This window comes from Phoenix dactylifera, chromosome 10 (genome assembly GCF_051530095.1).
Source record: "Phoenix dactylifera cultivar Ajwa chromosome 10, Ajwa_hap1_PhDact_Kaust_v1.1, whole genome shotgun sequence".
In the NCBI taxonomy this organism is placed as follows: Eukaryota; Viridiplantae; Streptophyta; class Magnoliopsida; order Arecales; family Arecaceae; genus Phoenix; species Phoenix dactylifera.
In genome coordinates, this window is record NC_143199.1 from 28897440 (window position 1) to 28923455 (window position 26016).

The following is a 26016-nucleotide window of genomic DNA, read 5'->3' on the forward strand; positions in this document are numbered from 1 at the left end:
GGCTGCTCTGTTTTCTGTTTTTCAGTACATGAATGCTTGCAAAAGGATAAAGGGTAGGAAACGCCATGAACTATTTTAGTGCTGAAGCACGGTTTTACACCCCATCAAAAAAACTATTATTGGCTAGCCAATGGAGCTGCGGAAAGTCTTCTATCATGAAACTTTTTGATCGTTTCTGTTAATGCTGAGCATAATACCTGCACTAAGATCAGGTGTAAGAGATGTAAGCAGCTGCCTCAGATGCGCCGTCAGGAAACATCCCAGAGGTTCCCACAACGCGAAACACTAGTGTACATTCATTGCTTGCATGAGACAAAACAAAGAACTAGTGTCATAGTTCCAAGATCTTTAACATGCTAGGGATCAAAAAATACGTTTCCACTGAGATGCCATGGTTAAAAACGGGTGGCATGGCAGATACAAAAGAAAAAGAAAAAAGAAAAAGAAAGCCATCTTGACAAACTTTTGCCAAAGAAGCTTGCCTGCGTCAGGTGCTTAATCAGCAACAAAATCCAAAGAAAGAGCAAAACAAAAGGAAGTTGAACAGAAAGTGCCTAGATATACATAAAGGTGCGGTTACATATTCACAATAATAGCTTATCAAGTGCCAGCACTCGTGGACAAAGCCCTGCCCAAGACCATTATCATAGCACCCTAAGCTGGGCCAAGAAGGCAGCACATAAGTCAAGAAACAGGAGCTGTGGCCCTTGAACCCTCTGCAAGTCTAGGAGATACTTCTCTTCCCTTGTCTTGTAGAGCTGCAGCAAAGTGATGAATTGTTAGCTTCCTGCCTACAAGTATAAAACATGGCGAAAATGATATGAATTTCATTCACCAAAAGTTGCTGACTTAGCTAGGTTGAACTAAATATTTTAATCCTGGTAACTGCAGTATACGAATCAAAATAAATTGGAAAAATGGAGAGTGGATTAACAAAGATCGCATAAAAACTGTAAATAGATTCTCAAATAGTTCGCACCGTAACCCACTCAGCAAATCACTAAATATGTCACTTAATGTATAAAAGAGTTCTTGGAAGCATTGAGGATAATAAATTCATGAAAAGATAAATTGCTACCACGAGCTATTACATATAAGAACTTTTAGCAAGATATTAGACCTCCAGCCCAAAAAGGGCAAAAAAAAAAATATATTTGACCTAGGAATGCAGCAGAGGACATTAGCATACTTTAACCTGCAGAGCTGCTCGGTTGATAATATCATGGGTTGTTTGCACTCAAGTGATTGCAATACCATCCTACTAATGAGGTCATGATAGGAGTGAGTCTGATTAGAATCACTTCCAGGTCAGAGCAGCCTGAGAAACCTTATAATGCAAGCGATATAAACTTGCCAAGTAGCAAGATGTAGTAACTACGGGTTTGACAACCTGTTTATGCTAAGCAGTAGTACAAGAGCTACAACGAGGAGACGGTTGCAAAGGCTTACAGCCAGGCGAAGGATAGGAGATAAAAAAGCTGATGAGGCTTGACTTATGGGAAAATGAAATCTCAATTACAGTGGCAGAGATCCAGGCCAGGGCAAATAGGTGTTTCTTATGGCCATGGAACTTGGTGTCACCCCAAGTGTAGCTTGAAGTGAAATTTTTAAATTCAGAGATTGGCTAGGCTATAGAAATAAGTCCACTAAGTCCACTAGCTGTTAGAGCAGGCAACAATTTACATAGCCTGCTGCTCGGTCAGCAAATATTTAATTGCTTAAGGGAACATTCCAAGGACAAGAAACAGCAGAACAAATGATCTGTCTTCACCGTACTTGAATGAAGCATCCCTCGCCACACAAACAAGCACAAGCACGAGCAAGCACACACAACACAAGCAACAAACTGCTCCAATAAAACCTCTCTCGATGAGTATTTGCAGCTAAATAACACTCCCAAAATGTAACTCAACAACAGATGATAGATACCACATCCATAGTTGCACCAGCCCTCGCCCGGCAGGAAAAAAAAAAAGAAAACCAGCATAAGACGATCAAACTTGAACCACAATAACCACCATCCTAGTATTGCACCCATCATACATACCTCAGATGGCACCTCGGAAGGCAAGAACTGATTTTGGTTAAGTTTGAATCCTAAGGTGGCAAATGCTGTTACACTTCGACTTCTAGAGCCCTGGGGGGTGGAGCTGTGGATGGAGGCTGCTTTCTGTTTAACCTCTGATAATTTGCTGATTGTGTGTGCGTGCGTGCGTGCGTGCGTGCGTGTGTTTGTGTGTGTGTGTGTTTACAAAGTTACAACTAAATTACAGCACCTTAAAACATGTATCAGAATTAACTAACATATTAATTACTACATTATCATTGAAATCAGAGGGCCGAACACTAAAATCTACAAATCCATCTATTCTACTATCTCTCATCCACATTATCAAGCAAAGCAATTGCTGATCAAACATATAAGCAGCTTGATAATTTCTATAGTTTCTTCTAGGTAAGGATGCTCAAGCACAGAAACTAACTCCAACCTCTACTATTTCTTAATCACAATATAAAAGAAGAGCATGTCTTTATCAGTGGCCAAAGTATAATTCATAAACTTTGCTCGCAACTCAAAAAAAGTGAAATAACGAATCAAGAACTAAGACATCATGTTACTATCAATAAGTGATAGCGTATATAACTAGTTCCGCTGAGTTAAATATTTCTTTCTAGAAAAAAAAAGAAGTGGTCAATAAGCAAGAACACGAGAAGGCATACCTGAACTTCAAACTTGACTACATTAGATGACTTCCCAGCAACATCATCACTTTCAACAATGGCAGATTCATCGCCAAAGCTATGACTATGATGCATAGGACTATTAAGCATACTTTCAGGATGACCAGGAAAGCCAGGAAGCCATCTGCATTTCATGTTATAATGACCAATCTTTTTCCAACAAACATTCAATTCTTGCAGAGCTTTGAGGACCTCTGTCATTATTTCACGAGGATGAGCTCGTGACTGTCAAGCAATGACAATATATTCATATCAGAAAGAGATATTAAGCTGAAAACAACATAAGCGTGACAACTGAAAGAATGCAATGACCTGGAGTCCAAGAGCCCATTTTCTTTCAACAGGATAATGAGGCCTCGAACCAATACCCTGTGGATCCATATATCCAGGCAGACAATGTGCAATGGCTGAGGTTGGAGTTTCACATGAAGTGATACGAGAGAAGCCACATTCCTGAAAAAACACCAAATTATACCATTAAACATTAGATCTCCTTATGAATAAAGTAAGCTTTCAAACGACAGTTCAAAGAGCTAGCTACATGTTTGAAACGTACCATAGTCTCTTGAAACTCGGCTCCAAGATAGCCACTGGTAGCACGGAATCGATTGTCCAGAAGTAAGTAATATGCAACAGTTGCCTAATAATCCTTTGTAAATTCAGTTACGATTCCATATATGAGTTAAAATTTATGAACTTTTAGTTTGCAGAAATACCTCATTCTGAATTCTATTATAAAGAGATTCAACCAAGTGCTTCTTGTCAAAACCCATTTTCACTACCTCTTGAAGAATATCCTCATCAATCTGCAAGAGTGACCGCATAGAGAATTATTACGCGAGGGTATATATAACAAATATAAATAAGAGACCAGATTAAGTAAAAACCCACATTAAAGGGTCTTCAGGTAACCCTAAAAGAAAAAGGATTTACAGCTATGTCATCGAAAAGATACTATGCAAATCAACCTTCTCTAAAATACTGTAGAATTCACCAATAATGCTCTTGAAAAGCAATACATGATGATATATGATCAAAACAATAAAACATATGGCACAATATAATGTTAAAAGCCTCAGAAACTATGATTATTCACAGGCAAAAGGCTGATCAGCAGAAACCGAGTTGTGCACAACAACAAGATAAAATCTGAGCTGGAGGAATCTAATACTTGGTCTTCTATAGGATTATCGAGTACGATGACAATGAACATGCCTTTTTAGCTTGTTGCATCGTATCAGGTGGAGGCACAGCCAAATAGCGAGGAAGACGAGCTTGGAACCATGGGTGTTCACGAATCTCACGAATTGTCATCCGCTTCATAGGATCAACAACAAGCATCCTGGGAATCAAATCCCTTGCTAAAGCAGACAAATGGCTGGGAAGAGTATATATTCCACCCTAAAGAGTTCAATATTTAGTGGAATGCTTCCATTTAAAGTCAGAAAAGATAAAATATCCATGATAATTTAGTTAATGTTTTCCTTGCCTTTATCTTCTTAAACAGATTGGGGATGTTCTCGTCATCAAAGGGAAGAGTTCCACAAAGAAGAGCATATAGGATAACACCACAACTCCAAACATCAACCTCAGGCCCTGCATATAGTTTACCAGAAATAACCTGGACAAAGGAAAAACTAGCATGACACAGAAAACTGAAAATAGCATTTATAGTGCACATAACAAACACTAGCCATTGCGAAGCCTCTTAATAATGATGGAGCTAACCACATACCTCTGGAGCTGCATAGTTTGGACTTCCACAACTAGTCTTCAAAAAATGGCCATCACGCATGACATTACTTAGGCCAAAATCTGCGATCTTAACATTGCATTTTGAATCCAACAGCAAATTCTCTGGCTTTAGATCCCTATGAACCACCATGTTTCTGTGGCAGTATTCAACACCAGATATGATCTGCTTTGAGCAATCACAAAGATCCATCTTAAAGAAACTGAGGCCAGGAGATAAGTAAAATTAAAAGCACTTCAACATTGTTCTGATTATGATGAGAATCAATTCTTTTCATGATATCTACATTTGTTAGGAAAATAGATATAAAACAAATATTATCCTGAACAAATGATTTCTCGAATGTTTTTCTAGAAAATAGACACCCTGAACAAAAAATACATCTCTAGTCAAATCACAAGTCAAATAACAATAGTATGTATTCCATGCATGGCCTCCAACTCAGATACAAGAATGCAAACTTTTGTTACTCAGAAAAAACTGACTATATATCATGGTTATAAGTGCATAGAAGCATCAACAGAAAACAGAATGAAGAGGAAGCGATACCAACGTACCTGCTGAAAAAAGCGGCGAGCTTCATCCTCTTGTAATCTTCCCTTCTCTACAATGTAATCAAATAGTTCCCCTGACTTAACATACTCCATAACAACATAAATGTCCGTTTGGGTCTCTATAACCTCATAAAGGCGTATAATATGGGGATGCATGAATAATCTCAATATTTTTATCTCCCGCCTCACTGCAATGTAAAGGTATCAGAAAGATCATTATTGTTATATCAACACACACAGTGTATTAATGCAATCAAATTAGGGCACTTTCAATATCAAAGTTTAACAAGATGTCGGGCATGATACCAGACATGTCAAAACAGATATTTAAAACAAGAAGAAAAAAACAAAAGACATGCTTAATTGAAAAGGCCACAAAATCAGAACATGAATCTCCATTATTTTAACATATTCAACTGAACCACAAAAGCGAAGGCATAAATCAAAATAGATAGAGCAATATATCTAATTGCCATCCAAGCCCCACGCATGGTGTTGCCTGAGCATCAGTTTTAAGACATCAGCAGCAAAAATGAAACGTTGATCACAAAAGATAGAAATAGGAAATTACAGAGGTAAAGCAGTATGAAAGTGGAATGATAACATTCAGCATAACCCTCAGTGGTGTTAGCACTAATTGCTACCACAAATAATAAGTCATCGTCCCTAATGAGCTGATTAATATACATTTCCAGCATTTGGGCTCCTTGAGTCAACTGATTCATCTTCTAGAGCCATACATGATAGCTGGAAGGTCAATCATAGATTGATAGCTCACAAATTGCAATCTACAGATCCAAATTCAACCACACCAATGGCCAATCTACAGGGTCGATTCAATAACATGATTAACTTTACAACCAAGCCATAATCAGCACAACTTGACTAATGTCATGAGATATAATGGCACATGCCCATTGCTCTTTTCTTTATCAGATGGGTGTTATGAATGATTATTATCAAAGATAGGTCTTTGAGAAGACCTACATGTGCCAATATCCTAGTTGTGGGCAACCCCGATACTTCACCTAAACTGAGCCATCTGTGGCTCAAATACACATGCAGTTGAGCTTTTTTTATCAACAACAATTTCGTTTATACTTCATTCACACTGCCACTATAACAGCATTACTTGTGTAATTAATTGACAACATGGTCATATTATTGTCCTGCATCCGTTGGTGATAATGTTGATGCAGAAATACAGATGCAATATAAGAACACCATTAATAGCTGTCAAACAAACAATATACTACGACAAACATATAAAAAGCACATAGCATTGCAATTTACAACAGTAAAGTAAAAGAAAAAAGTAAATATCTGTCAATTTGTTGCTCAACTGCCTTCTGAAAGTAGTTGAACTTGATAAGTGGTCATTCAAATACAACAGTACATAAAAAGTAGAAGCACTAAAAGCAAATGTATTTGTATATGTTAATGGACGAGGTCACAAGTACCTTTTTCCTCCATTTCCATGCTTTTTATCTTACGACGATTGAGGATCTTGATAGCAACCTTGTGTCCTGTCAACGCATGCTCTGCAATTTTCACCTTTCCAAATGAACCAATGCCCAGAGTCTTTCCAAGCTTGTAATTTAGCAAAATAACATCAGCACCAGTGCCTCCTTTGCTAGGCCCGTCCATTATCACTGTAACACTAGACAGCATGAGAAATTCAAAGTCCATGAACTGACAAAAAAACAAGGAGGTTGGAATCTGCAGTTGCAAGTAAAAGTAATACGAGATTTGAGAGAATGGCCCTTCATAGGTTCTCAATGGACAAAAAGGCTTTGACATCTTTTTTTTTCTATATCCCACCACCCTAATATGCCTTGGATTGTTAATGTTGAGTTCTCAACGAATTTATTTTACAATCACTGAGATGCGGACATGCTATCATGGATGTGTCAAAAAACTCAAGTTTGATGTCATTACTCAGAAGTGGATAAAATAGAAAATTGAAGATCTACTCCAAATTTGCAGCATACAAGTCAGATCATCAATTTTTCAAATGTTTAAATAAATAACTAAAAATAGAGGAGGTAGAAAGAATTTGCAAACCCTAAATCAGGGCAACAGAAGCACGGAAACTGTTCGAACGCTAATTTGAAAACCAGATGTAATTTCTGCCAAGATATCATAACCACGACACAGAACATAACCAAACACCAGTAACCACAGGATAGAACGTGTGAATGGATTCTCGCCTGAATCTGATCTTTTGGTTGTGAACAAAAGTAACCATTGACTCACCATCTAGTTCACAACCACAATTCGTTCCGATTCTAATTATTCAAACATCAGAACCCACCAAAAGACCAGATTCAGGCGAGAATCCACCCACAAAGAAAAGAGACATTCGCAGATCACAGCCCAGGAAATCAAGCAGAAACACCTAAACAAGAAAACAACATATTACTAGTTTATTGCGCAAATAAATTGGAAAAGGGAGTCAAAAATACGGAAAAGCTTCTTTTTCAAAAAAAAAAAAAAATGAACACGCCAGCATAGTTACACAAAATCATCAAAATTGAGCAAGAAACCCGAATTTATCACCTCAATTATATTATTTCTTCCCAATTTTCTCAGAGAAAGGAAAGCCTTCAAGTTTCAACCGTTTTATTTCATTTCCCATTCTTTCTACAGATCAAACCCAAAAAAAAAAAAGAAAAACCCAAAAATTAGGGCTTCCAGCGGGAAAAACAGTTTTCACATGATTAGATACAAGGAAAAGGCAAAGAGATCTATCTTTCCAATTAGGGTTTCCAATCAAAATTAATCGCAAGGGAGGAGGAGCAGGCAGCGGCGGAGGCAGGAGAACGTACCTCAACGGATTTACCAACGATCGCCGGAATCGACGCCGGAAAAAGGGAAGAAGAGGAGGAAGAGGAGGAGGAGACGATGAAGAAAGGCGGAGGATAGAAGAGAAAAATGGGGAGGATATCGATGGCCGATGGAGCGTAGACTGGGAGAAGGGGTATCTAATCACCTGGTGGTGGGAATAAGAGAAAAAGAACCTTCCCTTTTATCTGGGCGTATCTTGAAATGGGGTCCTTTTCGGCATGACACCTGGACTATAGATCAATAACCACCGCATCAATCATGTTAAAGGGGGCTTCGGGATGAACAAGATGGTGGCTGTTCTCAAAAAGTAGCACCGCGGAGTTTCCGAACTCGGGTATCGTCACCGCCCGCCAGTGTTTTGGTAGTCCATTTCTTTATGCCGAATATTGGCCGGCTTTTACTCAAAGTGAAATGGACAAACAAGATTCCCTGTGATGATGGGACCTCAGATGCTGCTCGCTTTTGGTGCCGATGGCATGGACCCAAGATCATACCAGATTTGATCAATGATCCGCCGGTTTAGATCGGGTTAGGTGTTCTTTGTTGCATTGCACTTGACACCATGCCCAAATCTAATTTACAGATTTTTTTTTTTTTTTTTTTTACAATAGTGGCACACACACGAGTGTAGATGCGGCCAATAAAATCAAAAAATAAAAGACTACATAAGCGCTCTGGCACTGAGCCGCGATCCATTCAGATGAAGCCTCTAAAGTGGTGAGCCATAAAGAACGCAACCCAGTCAGCGGCACCGTTTGCCTCCCTATAAACGTGCATGACTTAGTGGGAGCCACACTCCCTCACCGCACAATCCTTAATATGGCACGTAGTATGTTGAAAGGTAAAAACATGCCACAACACTTTTGGGCCGAAACCGTTGCTTGTGCGGTGTACTTGTTGAATCCGTGCCCAAAACAAAGTATTTGGAATAAAACACAACAAGAGGTATGGAGTGGGCGTAGGCTTACCTAACGGCCTTTCCGATAGTGTGGCCACATCAAAGTCTAAGTAATATTGAGAAGGCCATAAGTAGGTTACTTATCTTGCCAAAGCATCGAGCCTTATCTTTTTCGCGAATCTGGGAAAAGAATGCTTTATGGTTTTCATGAAGACTAGGCTCTGTGGCAGTGGCATTACCGGACGTAAAGAATAAGTGGGCTTAGGTGGGACTCGAACCCAACAAATCTCACAACCGTTTTTAGAAGCCTATTGTGGTCTTTGATTTGGCATATGTTGGTTGCAGTTGAGGATATCCATGCCAAAGTACAAATCCGGCAGGTCTCAGTCAGTATTGAGCCATTAACCGCAAGAAATCTGCGAATGTCGTAGAGCAACAGCCAATCTCGCCAGCACGTCACTGACCCCAGATCCACTCGATCACCAAGGCCAAATTCTTCTCGAGGATGAGACGATCAGTGCGTAGTACCCGCCTACATGGAAAATATCCTCTCAGGCAACTCTAAGCTTGGCACATACTATAGACGAGTCGAAGATCCGACGTCCCCCGCCGCCACTAGTCTAGTGTTGTGATCCCTGATGATAAAGCTGTCACCTTCGCATTTGTCGTCTTCAGCCACACTGCCATCAAAATTCACCTTAAGAAAGCCAGGAGGTGGGGGCACCCAGGTTTGACTCTCGGATAGAAAGCAATATTTTTCTCTCGATGAGTTTGAAATGATAAGAGTCATTAGTGATTTTAACCATTCCTTGAAGGAGTAAGAAGCATGTTCTCATATGACTATATAGAACCATTTCTAGCAACTATGGAAGTTCTAAAGTAAAAATTGTATCGAATTCATCAATTTATATGTTCGACTGTTTCGTGGTTTGCAGTAATGATGCGATCATACATGGTTAGAAAGTTGTCATTACATATTTCTATTCAATGACCGAGTTGTGGATTCAAGTGATGAGCTTGTTGTCCATCGCAAAAGAGCTAGTTTAGATGTTTCAAAGACCAAACTTGTGTACCAAATATACGGGCTTTAAATTTTCACATGCCATGATATGTGAGTGCGCATGCATAGCTATCCAAAAGCTCGGTATATGTACTGCAGAAATGGTTGGCTAACTTGAAAACATACAAATAACCCAAAAAATAAGGATTATAGCCTATTTAAATGGCAATAATTTTATGCTGCTAACCTTAATTCTCTGGACTCATTTGTCTGTTCTCATGTTAATTGAGCAGATCTCTTTGCAAATCCAAATTTCGCATAGAAGGCCTTGTCTTTGGAAAGAATTATCATAAGCAAGAGAGGAAATTTGCCTAGGTGTTATAGCAAACAACTTGTCAGAAAGATTCATACTTATTGTGTATGGTTTATAAAAATCAATAAAAGGTGTTTGTTGAATGAACAAAACTCTAAGGAGGTATGGAGTTTTTTTTTGAATCAAATTTGATTAAATTAAAGGTGTGTTTGGTTCGAGATTAGAATTGGAATTGGCATCGAAATTGGAATAGATTAGAATCGAAAATGCTATATTCCCCAATACTTTTGCTTCGTGATTGGAATCAAATTTGAATACTAGAAAAGAGTCTAGATTAGATGTTGGAGGACGTGGATTTTCTATTTCTTTTGAATCGGAATTAAAATGAAACTTCTTCAACTAAACAGCTAAAATGAGAGGTACTGATTTTCATTCTCATTTGAGAGCACAACTTTCTCCAGCCAAATATGAATTCACATGGCTTAAGAAATGACTTCCTCGGTGGAGGCTCCTGAATCTATGTGGGCCTCAACCAATTGGTTTGCAGAAAAAAAAACATTGTATACATTGCACACATGATGTTTGTACTTAGCCAAATGATACCAATGACTTGAATTAAGGGCTCATTTGGTTCGCGGAAAGTATTTTTCCTCTTAGTAATATTTTTTCTGGAAAGCAGATTTCTAGGAAGAGAAAATCTGGAAAAGTACTTTTGGCATGTTTAGTTGACAATGAGAAAGTGACAGATTTTCAGAGTGCTTATGTTTGGTTGACCATCCACTTTTTTTAGAGAAAGTTATGTGTAATTCCTATTATACCCTTAATAAAAATTAGGTCTTTAATGGTTCTTTAATGCTGAAGGATTTTTTGGAAAAAAATAAAAATGGAGTGATTTCCGCCTTATGGAAAAGTAATTTTTCCATGTTTCTCATGGAAAACACTTTTTCATGAAACATGGGAATCATATTTCCATGGGAATATAACTTTCACGTCTTTCTTCTTTGAAAATTTCAATTAAACAAGAGTCATCTCATTACTTTTCCGTTCATCATACTTTTCTTTTCTTTTTTTTTTTCCGCGAACCAAACGAGATACAGGTCAAGCAATAAAAGTATAAAAAATATGAGAGAGGTGTTGCATTCTTCTCAACTCGTCCGCACCAAAGCAGATGCAATGAGGCTCTTCGGCAAACACATATTCCCCAGACAAATAGTGTTATTTGCCTCCGGGTAATCCTAAATTTTAAACACTTAACACCCCATTTTTATCTCTTCAATATTTCTACTCTTGATCTTCTTTTTCTTAATCTTCATCCGTTTCGAAAATTCATTATAAAATATCCAGGCTTCTCGTCTTGGGAGCGACGACGTATGACGTGCACAGATCAATTAAGAACAACGAGAAGCCACCTTCCAAGGAGCAGCTCCAAGCCCTTCAAGATTACCTCCACTCCAAGCGCCACCCTTCTACTCCGTCCCCTCCGCCTCTTCCTCCTCCTCCTCCTCCACCCACTCTTATTAAAGAAAACTGAGTCCACTATTTTTTTTTAATATAAATGTATCCAATGTTATAGAACATGGGCTGCTTGTTTAATTTACCTTGGCTTCTCTGTGAGAGATCTCTCTCTTGAGACCTGACATATTGTCTTGTGCTGTTAACGGTTGCAACTTTAAGAATACGAGCATGTCGGACTTCTGTTCGATGATATTACTCAATGGACTTGAGCAGGGTTATGCTGGAAGTCCAGGTGCGTAAATTGGCGACTGTCAAAAGGCTCGGTGAAGGTGGCCTTTTAGGCTAAGCACATATTCAGAAAGATTAATGGGGCTGCAGACTAGGTAGCTTCGTATGTGGCTAGTCACTTTGGAAGCATCATGTGGATTGGAAAATAGGAGTTGCCTAGAGCTAGAGCACTCCGGGACTTATTGTTTTCCGATTTTTGTATCCGTACGAAAACTGTATGGAACATCTGTTCTAGCGAAGAAAAAAAAAAAAAAGACTTGGGTGATTCTAGCTAGGTCAAGCCAGCCTTATAGTTTATCAATTCAGGTTAGCTCAAGTTCCCTCAACCCAAACTCATGTCATCAATCCTTTTGGTATTTTGATCGGATTTACCGAGCCCAAGCGGTCATGATTACACTGTTGAGGAGACAGCCCAAGAAAGACTGGGTGAGCTATGCACGCCATGTGTAAAAACTGGTGTACTAGTTAAGGTGGTTTTTGACTGCGGGAAACATGATAAAAAGAGAGAGGTGCCAAATATTATGACCAAGCATTTCATGCAACACTTGGTGCGCATTCTTTTCCATTTAAATGAAGCCTAATGAGCTAGAGTTTGCAAAATTATCTAGAAAGCTGTAGATTTAGCAAGAAGGCTAGATATTTTTTCAGGCTCTACGGATTGAGCTAGAATGATCCTAACCATTCGTTTTATGACATTTATAACTTGTTTTGTTTGTGAGAAGATTTTTTCTCTCTAGAATGTTTGGCATGTTTGGTTGATCATGAAAAAATAAGATATTTCAGAGCGACTTATGTTTAATTGAGTATCTATTTTTTCTGAAAAAGTTGTACAAAATGCATATTACACCCTTAATGAAGAGAAACACATTATCCATAGATTTTGATGTAAGGGTACTTAAAAAAAGAAAAAGAAGACTAATTTCCAACTAGTGAGAAAGTAGCTTTTCCATATCCTTTATAGATTTTTCTTTTCCATTAAATATGGGACTCTTATTTCCATGAAAATGCTACTTTTCTATCTCTTCTATGAAAACTCCAACCAAACAAAAGGCATTTTTTTGTTTTTCCGTTGACCATACTATTTTTCTTCTTTTTCCGCGAACCAAATGAGTCGTTATACATATTTTAACCATTCATTGTACCTGGTAGAGCTTAGAGAGAGAGAGAGAGAGAGAGAGAGAGAGAGAGAGAGAGAGAGAGAGGTCTTTTTTGCTAAACTACCAAGAAAAGAGTTAAGATTTTTCTACTAAAACATTACTTTTCATTCTTCTATACCATCTTTCTTCTTTGTGTGTTCTTTTCTGAGAATTTTAGCTTGAGAGACTAAGGCGGTAGATTGAGTGAGAGTTAGAGTGGCAGGCTAACCTAAAGACGATTGCAGGCAAACAAAGTTTCTAAGTGACACATAGATGTTTGAGGAAATACCAAGCCCATGACATATGGATGGGGAGGATGCCATCAAGCAGGATTCCGCTGCATGTAGCATGACTGATAGGGTCATGGTATCTATCAGATTTTTTTTTTTTGAAAAAAAAGAGAAAATGAGAGAGGTGATCTAGGTGTAGGATGGTTTAGAACTCCACTCCAATAACTTTTCCAATTAGACTAGTCGACACCCATCGGATCCATTTCAAGTTGTTTGTGAATGTAGGTGTTCGTCTTAATTTTTTCTATTTTCTAGCAAGTGGCATATCTTCTTGAGGATATTGGGGGGCAACCTAAATTCTAAAACACTCTTAATATTTTTTCACCCATTATAAGTAAAGAAAGCAAATTATGTGCAAAATTTTCCGTCATGCATCAAGATACATGAGATGTGGGACCATGTGTACATGGACACAGGAGTTGATGCACCATGCATCATTTTGTGGTCCATGCAAGCCGGATAACAAAATAGTTTCCTACCGTATTATTATTGTCGCATCCAACGGAAGCATGGTTGGTGCATTGCCAATCATGTTTCAGGATGAGGGCCTACGTTTTTGGTGTTTTTGATCGGATTTACTGAGCCCAAGCAGTCATGATTGCACTGTTGAGGAGACAACCCAAGAAAGACTGGGTGAGCAATGCACGCTATGGGCAAAAACTGGTGTACTAGTTAAGGTGGGTTTCCCTGTTTTTTTTTTTTTTTTATAGCTGAAACAAAAGGAAAGAGGCTGGTAAGGAGAACCTCACCTGCGTAGCAACCCTCACTAGGCTCTTCTCTGATGAAGAGCGTTCGATGTGGGTAGAATATTTTTTACTCATACCCTTCCCATCCGTGGCAGAGCCTCACCAGCGTAGCAGCCTTATCCCCACGTGAGTACATCACACCGGCACCATCTAAATAATAGATAGCGACTTTACCGGACAAATCAGATGAGGGGCATCCGGTCCCCGCATTTAATCGACGCCCGCACATTTCAAACCTAGGCCACTGCGATGAAATCAAAGCTCCGTTCCCACCGTGTTACCACCTCGGTGGTAATTAAAGTGGTTTTTGACTGCAGGAAACATGATAAAAAGAGAGAGGCGCCAAATATCATGACCAAGCATTTTATGCAACACTTGGTGCACATTCTTTTCCATTTAAATGAAGCCTAATGAGCTAGAGTTTGCAAAATTATCTAGTAACCCATAGATTTAGCAGCAAGGCTAGCATGATCATAACCATTAGTTTTGTGACATTTATCGCTTGTTTGGTTCGCTGGAAGAATTTTTTCTCTCTGAAATATTTTTTTCTAGGAGGATAATTTTTGGAAATATAATGTCTCAAAAAATGGTTTTGGCATGTTTGGTTGATTGTGAAAAAGTGGCACATTTTAAAGTGGGTTATGTTTGATTGAGTATCTACTTTTTTTTAAAAGTTGTATGAAATATCTATTATATCTTGATAAAAGAAAAGAGCTTATCTGTGGATTTTGATGTAAAGGTACTTTTTAAAAAAAACTTTAATTTTCAACTGGTGAGAAAGTAACTTTTCCATATCCTCTATAGATTTTTCTTTTTCATTAAATATGGGGGTCTTATTTCAATGGGAATGTTACTTTTTCATCTTTCTCATATGAAAACTCCAACCAAACAAGAGGCATTTTTTTATCTTTTCATTGACCACACTTTTCCTCTTCTTTTTTCGCAAACTAAATAATAAGTCCTTATACATATTTTAACCATTCATTGTACCTGGTAGAGCTTAAAAGGGAGAGAGAGAGGTCTCATTTGCTAGACTACCAAGAAAAGGGTTAAGATTTTTCTAGTGAAACATTACTTTTCATTCTTCTACACCATCTTTCTCCTTTGTGTGTTCTTTTTTGAGAGTTCTAGCTTCAAGAGGCTAAAGTGGTAGGTTGACTGAGAGTTAGAGTGGCAGGCTAACTTAAAAACGATTGCAGGCAAACAAAGTTTCTAAGTGCCGTATGGATGTTTGAAGAAATACCAAGCTCATGACATATGGATGAGGAGGATGGCATCAAGCGGGATTCCGATGCATGCAGCATGACCGATAGGGTCATAGTATCTATTAGATCTTTTTTGAAAAAAAACTGAGAAAATGAGAGGGGTGATCTAGGTGTAGGATGGTTTAGAACTCTCAGTCCGGTAGCTTTTCCAATTAGACTAGTCGTCACTCATGGGATCCATTTAAAGTTGTTTGTGAATATAGGTATTCGTCTTATGGCAAGTGGCCTTCTTGAGGATATTGGGGGGCAATCTAAATTCTAAAACACTCCTCTTAATATTTTTTTCTCCCATTATAAGTAAAGAAAGCAGATTATGTACACAATTTGCCATCATGCATCAAGATACATGAGATGTGGGACCATGTGTACATGGACACAGGAGTTGATGCGCCATGCATCATTTGTAGTCCATGCAACCCGGACAACAAAATAGTGCCCTACTGTATTATTATTGTCGCATCCATCTGAAATGGGGTTGATGCATAACCAATCATGTTTTAGGATGAGGGCATACATTTTCGGATGGGTAATTGATTCAATTATATGCAGAAATTATAGCAAGCTAGACCTATTTCTCGGGCTTATTTCTAGTTTTGCCTCAATAGAGCATTCCAAAATTCGTTTTTAATGTGACTCCCATCAGGCAAACGGTGCTGCAGATTGAATTGCCTTCTATACAGCTCACCACTCTAGAGGTTTTATTTGGACAAACTACGTGTCATCGCCTAAGTTCTATATAGTCTTTTATTTTCTGATCTTGTTAGCGGTATTCACATTTGTCGCCTGTGAGCCATCGTTGTACCAAAAAAAAGAAACAAAGAAGCCATGAAAAGTATACCGGACATCGTGAAGGCAAGGAATGCAAAATTATGGAGAACTCGGCATATAATAAGCTTCCATTGCAGATGGTATGCGTTGCTACTAACTTGGCACCGATAGCCCCATAATGAAAAGTTTGGGGTCCCAATTTAGCTATAAGCCTAATTTTACAAGCTCTTCGCATTATCATGTTTCATGGACCCACAAGGCTAACCCAGTGAGGCCCAGCATTACATTGAGAAAGCGATTAGCTAGATCGATGCTTAACATTCCTGCTATTAATAAAATCAAAATCTACATTAAATCCTCTTAGAAACATATTGGGGCTGATCAATTAGGACATGCACACATTTTAGAATTGGGTGAATAGGATTGAATGTTTTACTCCACCTTCATATCCTCCCTTGTCTTGGAAACTTAAGTCAATTGCAATTTCCACAACCTATTTGTTAGATTAGATTAAAAAAAATGGCGAAATCTCTTGTACTATTTCTTAAACTTATTTCGACTGCTCGTTGGTTTCCTCGAGCTAGCTACCATTCTAACTACTATGAAAGTCTTTGACCGTCCGGTGAGTGCCCAACCATCAGTCAATTTTCCGGACCCACATACTCTTATGATTTGTTAGTTTGGGTTCATGCCCGTTTCCACTGGTAGGTCAAGCCATGTGCCCACCCTCCCCGTGACACCAACAACACCATATTATAAGAGTGGTGGGGTTCAGCCTCTTGCAACCCACGCCATTTGCTTGCTAAGAGGCGTAGAAGAACTTCGAAGCAGCAGTTATGGTGGTCAAGATCTATGGCATGACACCGGCGGTCTGCCCGCAGAGGGTGATGCATTGCTTGATCGAGAAGGGCGTCGAGTTTGAGATCATCCATGTCGATCTGGAAAAAGGAGAACACAAGACACCTGAGTACATGACTAAACAAGTAATCCTATACCCTTTTATCTTTTGGTCTCTTTAATCTCATTTTGTTGCAAGCTAACTCCTTTTTTTTACTTTTTTTTTGGGATTTTTCTTACTTTTGTAGCCGTTTGGGCAAGTCCCCTACATTGTGGATGGAGATTTCGAGCTCTTTGGTAAGGAATCATGGGCACAAGAATTTGGAAATTTCAGTCACAAAATTTCTTGAATCAAAACTATTTAAAACAACTATATTATCAGTCACATATCCACCATAATATGGATTTGTTCTCAGAGTCGCGCGCTATCGTGAGGTACTATGCGGCCAAATATGCGGGCCGTGGGCCGAATCTTCTGGGCCGGACGCTGGAGGAGAAGGCACGGGTGGACATGTGGCTGGACGTGGAGGCCATCAACCTGAATCCACTGGTCTTCCCCATCGTCTTCAACCTCTTCGTCCTGCCGGGCCAAGGCGTCGCCGGCAACATGGCCGAGGCTCAGGCCTCCGCCGAGAAGCTCGACAAAGTGCTCGAAGTCCACGAGCGGCAGCTCTCCAAGACCAAGTACCTGGCCGGCGACGAGTTCACGCTGGCCGACCTGACCCACATCCCGGCCCTGCGCTACGTGGTCGAGAATTGCGGCATGCCCCACCTTATCAGCAACAAGAAGCATGTGAAGGCCTGGTGGGCCGACATCACCAGCCGCCCTGCATGGAAGAAGGTGATGGACATGGTGGAGTCCAGGGCATTAAAGTACTCGCCATGAGGACTAAGGTGAGCTTGGGGCATTATGATGAAACTAGTCTGAGTGTCTTGCTACTGTTTGGTCATGTGTGGGATGCATGTTAGAGAGGTTCTGCTGCTGCACTGAATAAATGGATGAGATGGTCATGGTGTTTTAGATAGCTGCAGGGGAATGCAGTGCCTGGATTGGAGTCTTCATCCTTGGAGTTTCAGTTGTTTCTGTGTCCTTGCTTCAATGAAAATGGTCGCTGCATTTCCCAGTTTATAAGATTAATGCAATGCATCTATTTAGAACTAATGTCAGCAAGGCTCCTAATCTCTGGATATCTACAGGTGACCTTTTTCTAGATCTTCATAGACCGCATAAAACTTATGATAAAATCAAACAGGGATTTCCTTGAGAACATATCATCATCAGAATTACGCTTCCAAAACAGGAAGCAGCAAAGGATGAAGGTGCAACCATTTTGTCAAAGTAAACCAATCTCGAAATTATTTTTGAGGACTGATAATCAAATTTTATGGAAATGATTCGGTTTTTTTTGGGTACTCATCATGTCAAGGCTATGCCGATAAAAAGAACATTAAGGAATTAAATAGTCATAAGTTGAACCTCACTTAGGAAAAGAATTCTTCAGTCCCTTGCACAATCAGAATCTACTCAAGCATCTTTCTGATCAAAATTTATCGAAGTTCCAGAGACTTGCTGAATTCTCTAGTATTCTTCAGAGGGGAAAACAGAAACAGAAAAAGCTATCTACAGTGATATCATCCATATCTTTGCAGTGCTCTTCAAAGGGGAAAACTTCTCGCTATAGAATTCTCCATGATTTGGCAAACTGCTTAGCTTTGCGCATTCAATGCTGAATGAAGTATAGAAGACTATGAGCAATGTAATTAAGTCGCACAACAATCATTCAAAAGAATAGAAAAAAATCATCTCCCTTTATATTGAAATATACTCGTTTCCATTATTATACATGGCTATGTAACAATAAATAAGAAGGGAGGTTAAGCTACTGCATTTTCTAATTTGAGGATGCCACATGGACCACATTCCTTGATTGCTCTTGTATCATTCTAAAATACATTAAGATAAAAACTTTATACTTCAAACTGAGGCAGCGTAGGACATCCTTCTGAATCTTCGCGCTTTTGTTAGAATGGCTGGTTTTGCAATGACGGCCTGATAAGTGATCTTCCATAAGCAATGGGCAGAGCCATTATCTTCTTTACTTTGCTGACATAGGCCCTCTTCATGAAATTATTATAGTCATTTGCTTCAATCTCATCAAGTATCTGCCTGTACAACAACAGAGAAGCCCACACCTACAACAGGCATGCACAAGAATTTGTTGGTCAGTTTTTAGTGTTAAAAAGCAAAACTGGTGAGTGGTCTGCGAGCTAATTTCTACCTTTATGTACTAGGATGTTACTGATCTAAGTTTCTTCCTAATAAAAGTGCCTGAGATGCAACTCTGTTTAATGAGATAAAAGGATCGGCAATACAGGCCTCTGTAAAAATGGCCACATTGCAAGGTGGGTGGTTACTGTTTTGACAGAGATAGCCAAGTAGATGGCTGGTTCTATTTCTTTCTTTTTTCTACAATTTGCTATAACCATTTCATATTTGGTTTCCATGTAGAGGAATCGTTGACTGATGTGCATTAGAATAAGGAATGAAAAGTTCATATTTGTTTTTAATGGAGAGGAGTCATTGAGTGATGTTCATTACCATAATGAATGAAAGAAAGAAAAAGAAAGTGATCTTACCGGCCACCTACTAGCTTGATTGAGCTCGGTCACACCTTTCTCCGCTTCCTGGAAGAACATCCTCGCCCTTTTAATTTGGCTCTTCATGAAGCTTCTCCATCTGTCAGTCACCTTCCCGTTAAACACATCATCATCTGAAAGGCCAGCCTGCGCGAGCTCATCCTGGGGCAGATAAATCCTGCCTCTTCTTGCGCTGAGGAAAGATTCATCAATAAGTAGTAGAAAGGGAAGCATTTACAGCAAATTCTACTGGTTTTTGTACATAGAATGGAATTCTGCATGGTGATAGTTTGGAGAACATATTGCAGGAAAATAACTAGTAATAACTAAGATGAAAAGCAGCATTTTGTAGATTCTCACTTACTCTTCTCCCACATCCCTTAGTATATTGGTGAGCTGGTTTGCTATCCCTAAAGCCAAAGCAGAATTATATACGCTCTCCGTCGTCGCCTTGGACTCTGGAGCAATACCCATGACAGGCACACTCATCAGTCCGACCGTCCCAGCTACATAATAACAATACAGATAGAGCTCATCGAAGTTCTTGTATCTGGACTTTTTGAGGTCCAACCGCATCCCTTCAATCATGTCCTTGAATGGCTGAAATGTGCAAAGCAACCCAACACTGAATGAGCAAGAGCAATCAATGGAGAATATGTGTAGCTAGAACCCATCAAAGTAGATTTCCATTCTCACATCAATGATACATGTTCCATTCGTTTATCAGTTAGCTGAAAATTAGGCTGCAAATGTTAAAAGTGGTAGATAAAATCGTTTTTTACTAATTGCACAAGAAATCTAAACTTGGAGCCTTTATCGAGAGATGCAAATATATATGTAGTTGCTCCTTGAGATAATGCCAAGCCTCAACACTCTCTTTTGGTCGCTAAATAGTTTGATGTGCATAAGGACTACTCATGTTTTTGGAATTTCGGAGCTATTTACAATGCCTATGAGTCGCAAAAAAAAAAAAAAAAAAAAGGTAAGTTGAAGATCAGAATCAGGCCAAAAAATTTTGCTTCTATCAAATACGAATGCAACACACATGCCTGAATATCAACAGGGAACTTTGAAACAGTATCTGAAAGAGCCGCATCGAACATGTCATAGGGGCGGCCAGCAAAGAGATCCTCCAACTTCGCCTCCCACCTGTCCAGAGCTGAAGGTGTAATGTGAGAAGCATTGGGTCCATCTACGAGCTCGTCTGTCCTTCTGCACCACACTGAACATATGTTCTTGTGAATCCATGAGAAGCAGAAACTTTAAAAGTCCAATTAATGCAGGAAACAGCAGTACAAATATGCAACTAAAACTAGAATCAATGAGCCAATACAAAATTACTGGCTATATATATATTTTTGTGCTTTCAAGCATCCCTCAACACGGACACTAGTCATGGTTGGTGGTTACCTAACAACTAGTGCCTTTTAGCATCATGGGACAAGAGTAGAGAAGGAATCATGAGTTTTTTTATAAGTTCAATTAGTCCAAGTGTCCTGTGTCAGTGCTGTATGTGAAGTGTTTTTTACCAGTAGCAGGTTAAGTAAATTGAGAACCTAAGGAAATCCTTGAAGTGGCTTCACTAATGAGAAGTTCTGAGGACATGCTGTTAGGATAAGTTTGATGCTTATTTGCCAAATGGTAGAGGATCGGGTAGCATATGCAATTGAAGGAAGAGCAGCAGCGGTAGCACATGCAGAGCGTACTATTGATATTTTTTACTCGTGATATTTCTTTTCCCTTTGTGTAAATCAACTTAGATGTCAGATTCTACCTCAAGAAATGATGAAGAACTCTGAAATGAGAGGACTATCCCATAACTAAAAGATATGGAGACATATAAATGATCTCTCAACTAAATCTTAGACTCATTAATCGAAATCTCACAGTTGGAAATTAGATAGAGTGCTAAGTTTGTCCATTACCATATATTGCCCAGATGGCTCTCCTTCTTTCAGGGGTCATGAGCAGTGTTCCTGGATAGGAGATAAAAACTAAAATCAGATGCATGAAAATTTCCTGTCCAAACTAACCCAAAACCATGCCTGAAATTATGATAATTCCTTGGCTCCATATTCCGGAGAGAAATCTAGGCAAACAAGTAGAAGATTAAACACTGGGTGCGAGAGCTAACCGAGGTAAAAGGTCTTGGCATACTCTGCACAAACTTGTCCACAGCGATCATAAGCCTCAGTCAACAAGGTTGTAGTTCCAGGAATCACCATGTCAGGCTTCACATCAAGAGCAGCATTGGATCTCAAGTGCGTCTTCACCAATGCTGCCTGCTTCATCACCACATCATAAACCTTCTGCTCCGAGGATATTGCAACCTCTTCCGCAGGGTTTGCCACAAAACTCGATACTATCGGAAAATTATCATTCTCCTGCGGCTGAAACCCCACGCATGCATACTTTGAATCAGCATACAGCGAGCACAAACTCCATCTGCGCCTCTTCCTCTGCAGCCTCTCATTAGAGCTGGGACTCTGAACTTTTCCAACCAGCCTCGAACTGTCTGAAAACCGACCTCCTTCCCGAATTGCCTCGAGAAAACCGAGACTAGCTGAGGCATCTACTGGCGACACAAGTCGTTGCATCAAAATTGCCATCTAAAAAGCTAGCTAATGCACTAGCTAGAGGACCTCAAGAGTTCTGTTTTTATTCTGAAAGTTATCCTGTATATACCATATCCGCAATCGGATACAGCCTTAGAACAACAAGATCCAGAGAATTCTCTGATCAGATTCGAAAACACCTTTCAAGGTTGCACCTTTATAGTCTGGTTTCCCTGAAAAATTAATGTGGAATTAATATAACCTTTTAGCTTCTTTTCTTTTTCCAAAAATCAAGCTTTGTTTACTGTATTCTCATAAAGACAAGATTCCTACAAACAATTATATTAGAGAGCAAGCGACAACAGACTGTGAGGGAAACAAAAAAAAAAAAGAAAAGAAGAAGAGCATGTCAACAAACCAAAAACTCAATTCAAAGAACCTCACGAAACACTCACCTTTCTTGCCAAGTGCGACAACAAACACAGAATATAAGCAAAAATGGAATCCAAAAACAGAAGAAAACTGTAACCAGTGCTCAGTGTTCGAATCACTAACGAAAATTTCCTCCACCCCAGCAACAATAAAAGCCCCACCACCAGCACCACCCACTATATGCACACCAAAAGATACAAGGAACCGACAGGCTTATTCTATAGAACGTGCCTGAAAAAAGGACTCCCAGACCAAACGGAAGCATTAACACCACTCACCTCTTATCACCTTTCCAGTTTCCACCACCAAGGTCAGCTATCCCTTCGATCCACAGTTCAAACACAGCAAATATGAGCCAAAATCAGCTCGCCTTCATTCAACTTCAGCTGGAAAAGGAGCCCAAGAAGGCCAGAAACAGCGGTACAGCGGTCTCTCTTGGAGGCTCCTGTAATGTCTCTCTATTCTCTCTCCACGCTCCTTGTTGGGGGAGAGGAGGCACGTGGAAGGAGGAGGCCCAGTGAGGGGGGTGGGTGGCGGAGGGCAAAGAGATAGGGTTATCACATGGGAGCTACGAGCAACGAGCGGTGACGAGTGCGGGGGCGCCGCGTGGAGGAAGAGAATCCGAGTGCTCGGGCCCTGGGGATTGGCGGGTCCCACAAAAAGGTCCCTTGTCGCGGTGCCCAATACCGCCTCCCGCGCCACCTGTCCGCGCCTCGCTTCCCGCGGCCCTCTTTCGCCGGTCCGCCACGCGCGACGCCGACCGCCACCCTCCGGACGAGACCCCTTGCATTGACCCCAACACGGTTGATCCTTGTTGGCTCCCAGTGGAGCCGACAACAGGGCCCCACTGGTTGTAAGGGAGTGGGGCGTGGGGTGTAGAAGTGGGGTTTTGATTTTTTTTTTTTTTGTTTTTCCAATTGGGACAAACCGACTACGGGTTGTGATTGGGTGTGGAGTTGGTTCTAGGAAATGCACAGGACCGTTGATCTCTGTATTGAGACACGTGTTGGTTGGAGTGATGGGTTTTGTGCGATCCTAGGCTGCTTGATTGGGGTGGCTTCCCGTATGATACGGGGGCACGTGTTAAGTGTTGTTCGTTGGCCGAGGCGTTACGATTCTTTTGGATCCGGAGACGCGGGGGAGTGACGAAAAAAGCAGAACAAAGAAACTGACAAATCTAGGTTTGCATACAATATAAGCATTAGGGAATGTTTATTAGGTTACAAGGATGAATGCAAATGTTTCCTGAGTTAATATGGACGAGAATGAAAAATGGAACGGATGAATGACGGTGGAAAATGGATGCCGGAAACAAATGAATGGATAGATGGAAGAAGTGGCAATGGAAGCCGGAAACAAACTAATGAATGGATGGAAGAAGTGGCAAGATGAGAAGAACCAAGTCCTGAAGGGGTGAGCGGTGGTAGGGAAAAGGAGGGCGGTGATAGTCTTCAAGAGGCGGTAGGGCGGAGTCGAGATCGGAAAGTTGGAAAGAGGGGATGAGAAAGAAGTAAAAATCTTTTTTTAAAAAATATAAAAGTAAAAAAATTTTAAAAATAATAAAAAATATTTAAAAAATAAGAAATAGAAATAAGATAACTAAACATATTTTCTGCATCGGATTCTATGTTTTTTTTTTAAAAAAAGAAGAAAACAATACGAACCAAACGTCTAATAAACAATACATATTAAAAGAGGAACATAAACTTAGAAGCTAGAATTTATCACTTCCCCTAAATATACTTTTTTTTAGTTTTGAAGAATATATTTTTATAAATATTTTTATTTTAAAAGTTAAAAATATATTTTAAACAATGCCAAGTACATGGAAAGAGTCTCATTTTGTGCATATAAACAATTTTTTTGTCGCCGAGAAGATTGATACAATTCATGGACTTTGTTTTGTTCTCAAACTTGTTGACCATACAAGTGGACTTTTGCAATTCTTCATTTGAAACAAATTTTGTTTTTGGAGTTGTATATTAACCAATTAATAGTAATATCTATTGGAGGGAAAAGTGGATCACCCGGAGCATTTGATCAAAGCACCGAAACCCGGTGGCAAGCGTGACAATGGCAAGTATGCTCTCGGCAGTCACAACCTCAGCACGCCCGACCTCAACATGCCCAACCTCATCGCGCCCCGACCTCAACATGCCCAACCTCATCGCGCCCCAACCTCAACATGCCCAACCTCATCGCGCCCGACCTCATCGCGCCCGACCTCAACGCGCTCGACCTCGGCATGAACGACCTCAGCGCTCACGACCTCGGCAGGCATGACCTCGGCAGTCATGACCTCGGCAGGCCTGTCCTCGGAAGGCATGATCTCGGCAGGCATGGTCTCGGCTGATTTAAGCTCGATTGATCTCAAGACCAAGAAAGACCCAATCAAATGGAGAAATTGACCCCCACTCCACCGAAAATCAAGTCTTACGTATTCGGGATCAAATTCCGCAATCTTCGCTTCAACGATTGTTAACGTTTGAATTCACACGATCTCAACCGATCGCCAGCTAGCTCGAAATCTCGAGTCGTTTACGGTAATTCATTGATTCGCACAATCACACCCGATGGCAGGTAACAGCTGCACCCGCTCCTATAAGAAGAGGGGAAAGCTCTAGGGAGGATCTTCCTCTCCTTCGGCTCAAAAACATATCTCCATTCTTTCCCTCCATTAAAAGTCCCTCTCTGACTTAAGCATCAGAGGACCTTCGCCGGAACCTCCGGCCAAAGGCTTCTTGCAGGTCTGCTAAAGACAGCCGTCCGTCACCACATCGTAGCCGGAGCTCCTCCTCCTTGGTCCGCGGTCACCTCCGGGTCCAATTTCCAGCAACAATATCACATTATATAGTATGATTTGCAATGACACAGCCCAACTTAACATGCCTCGCAGATTCCCACTATACTGCCCATTAGGGATTTGGTGCATCAGTTCCCTCGGAGCAAGTTCTACAATCTTAGTAGTAATGCAAGCCAAGCCACGCCTTCTTTTCCGTTTGGTAAATAGTACAAAAAAATAGTAACATTCTCTCACCCACATCATATGCGGCAATGATAACCTTTTTATTTTTATATTTTTATTATGGGTTCAAGCATTTATGATATTTTCGATTAGGTCAACTGAGCAGCAGATTAAGTTGTATTCTTTGTGATTGCATGTTCTGGCGAGATGTTATGAACCAACACTATAAATGTGTCGTCCTTTTCGGAGTATTTTGATTTTTAATTTCACTGAATGTATTCATTCATATGAGGTCTATGTGAATTGTCTGACTTATCAAAAAAAAGAAAAAAAGTTCTCCCTAATATTGTTTAAACAAAATAGAAAGTAGCTCATGATGTTAGTTGGTTATATTTTGGATTTTAATGATAGGTTAGGCTAATTTGTTTTTAAGCATGAAAAAGATGGTGGTAAGGAACTTTTCTATTTATATATGTAAGGTTTCCTCCCACACTTTGGAAGTGAAAGTTGTTTCTTTTTTCTTTTTTTTTTTATT

General features: G+C 40.0%; 3 protein-coding genes across 7 annotated transcripts; 1 reads left to right on the forward strand and 2 right to left on the reverse strand.

The window, feature by feature from the left end:
• Positions 1-315: 315 nt before the first annotated feature.
• LOC103723553 (SNF1-related protein kinase catalytic subunit alpha KIN10) lies at positions 316-8130 on the reverse strand. 4 transcript variants are annotated; one of them, XM_088705848.2, is made up of 12 exons: positions 7878-8001; positions 7114-7447; positions 6510-6709; positions 5053-5237; positions 4478-4660; positions 4232-4363; positions 3958-4143; positions 3459-3548; positions 3299-3382; positions 3055-3195; positions 2722-2967; positions 316-758 (listed from the first exon to the last, which is right to left on the reverse strand). In XM_088705848.2, the coding sequence occupies exons 2-12, from the start codon at positions 7209-7211 to the stop codon at positions 645-647; spliced, it is 1659 nt and encodes a 552-aa protein (XP_088561974.2). In that variant the 5' UTR covers positions 7212-7447; positions 7878-8001; the 3' UTR covers positions 316-644. The 4 variants fall into 4 exon arrangements, with proteins under 4 accessions (XP_088561974.2, XP_008812742.1, XP_008812749.1 ...); XM_008814520.6 differs by lacking the exon at positions 7114-7447 and having other exon boundaries at positions 6510-6701; positions 7878-8130; XM_008814527.6 differs by lacking the exon at positions 7114-7447 and having other exon boundaries at positions 7878-8043.
• An 8693-nt stretch (positions 8131-16823) lies between these two features.
• Positions 16824-18054, forward strand: LOC103724244 (glutathione S-transferase F12-like). The gene is made up of 3 exons (XM_039115395.2): positions 16824-17038; positions 17141-17189; positions 17309-18054. Exons 1-3 carry the CDS (start codon positions 16892-16894, stop codon positions 17776-17778), a joined length of 666 nt encoding a protein of 221 aa, XP_038971323.2. The 5' UTR covers positions 16824-16891; the 3' UTR covers positions 17779-18054.
• Positions 18055-18682: 628 nt separating this feature from the next.
• On the reverse strand, positions 18683-23102 carry PSY (PHYTOENE SYNTHASE). 2 transcript variants are annotated; one of them, XM_008814544.4, is made up of 7 exons: positions 22795-23102; positions 21664-22317; positions 21455-21505; positions 20579-20751; positions 19894-20129; positions 19530-19722; positions 18683-19085 (listed from the first exon to the last, which is right to left on the reverse strand). In XM_008814544.4, exons 2-7 carry the CDS (start codon positions 22136-22138, stop codon positions 18915-18917), a joined length of 1299 nt encoding a protein of 432 aa, XP_008812766.1. In that variant the 5' UTR covers positions 22139-22317; positions 22795-23102; the 3' UTR covers positions 18683-18914. The 2 variants fall into 2 exon arrangements, with proteins under 2 accessions (XP_008812766.1, XP_008812773.1); XM_008814551.5 differs by lacking the exon at positions 22795-23102 and adding an exon at positions 22540-22661.
• Positions 23103-26016: the final 2914 nt, after the last annotated feature.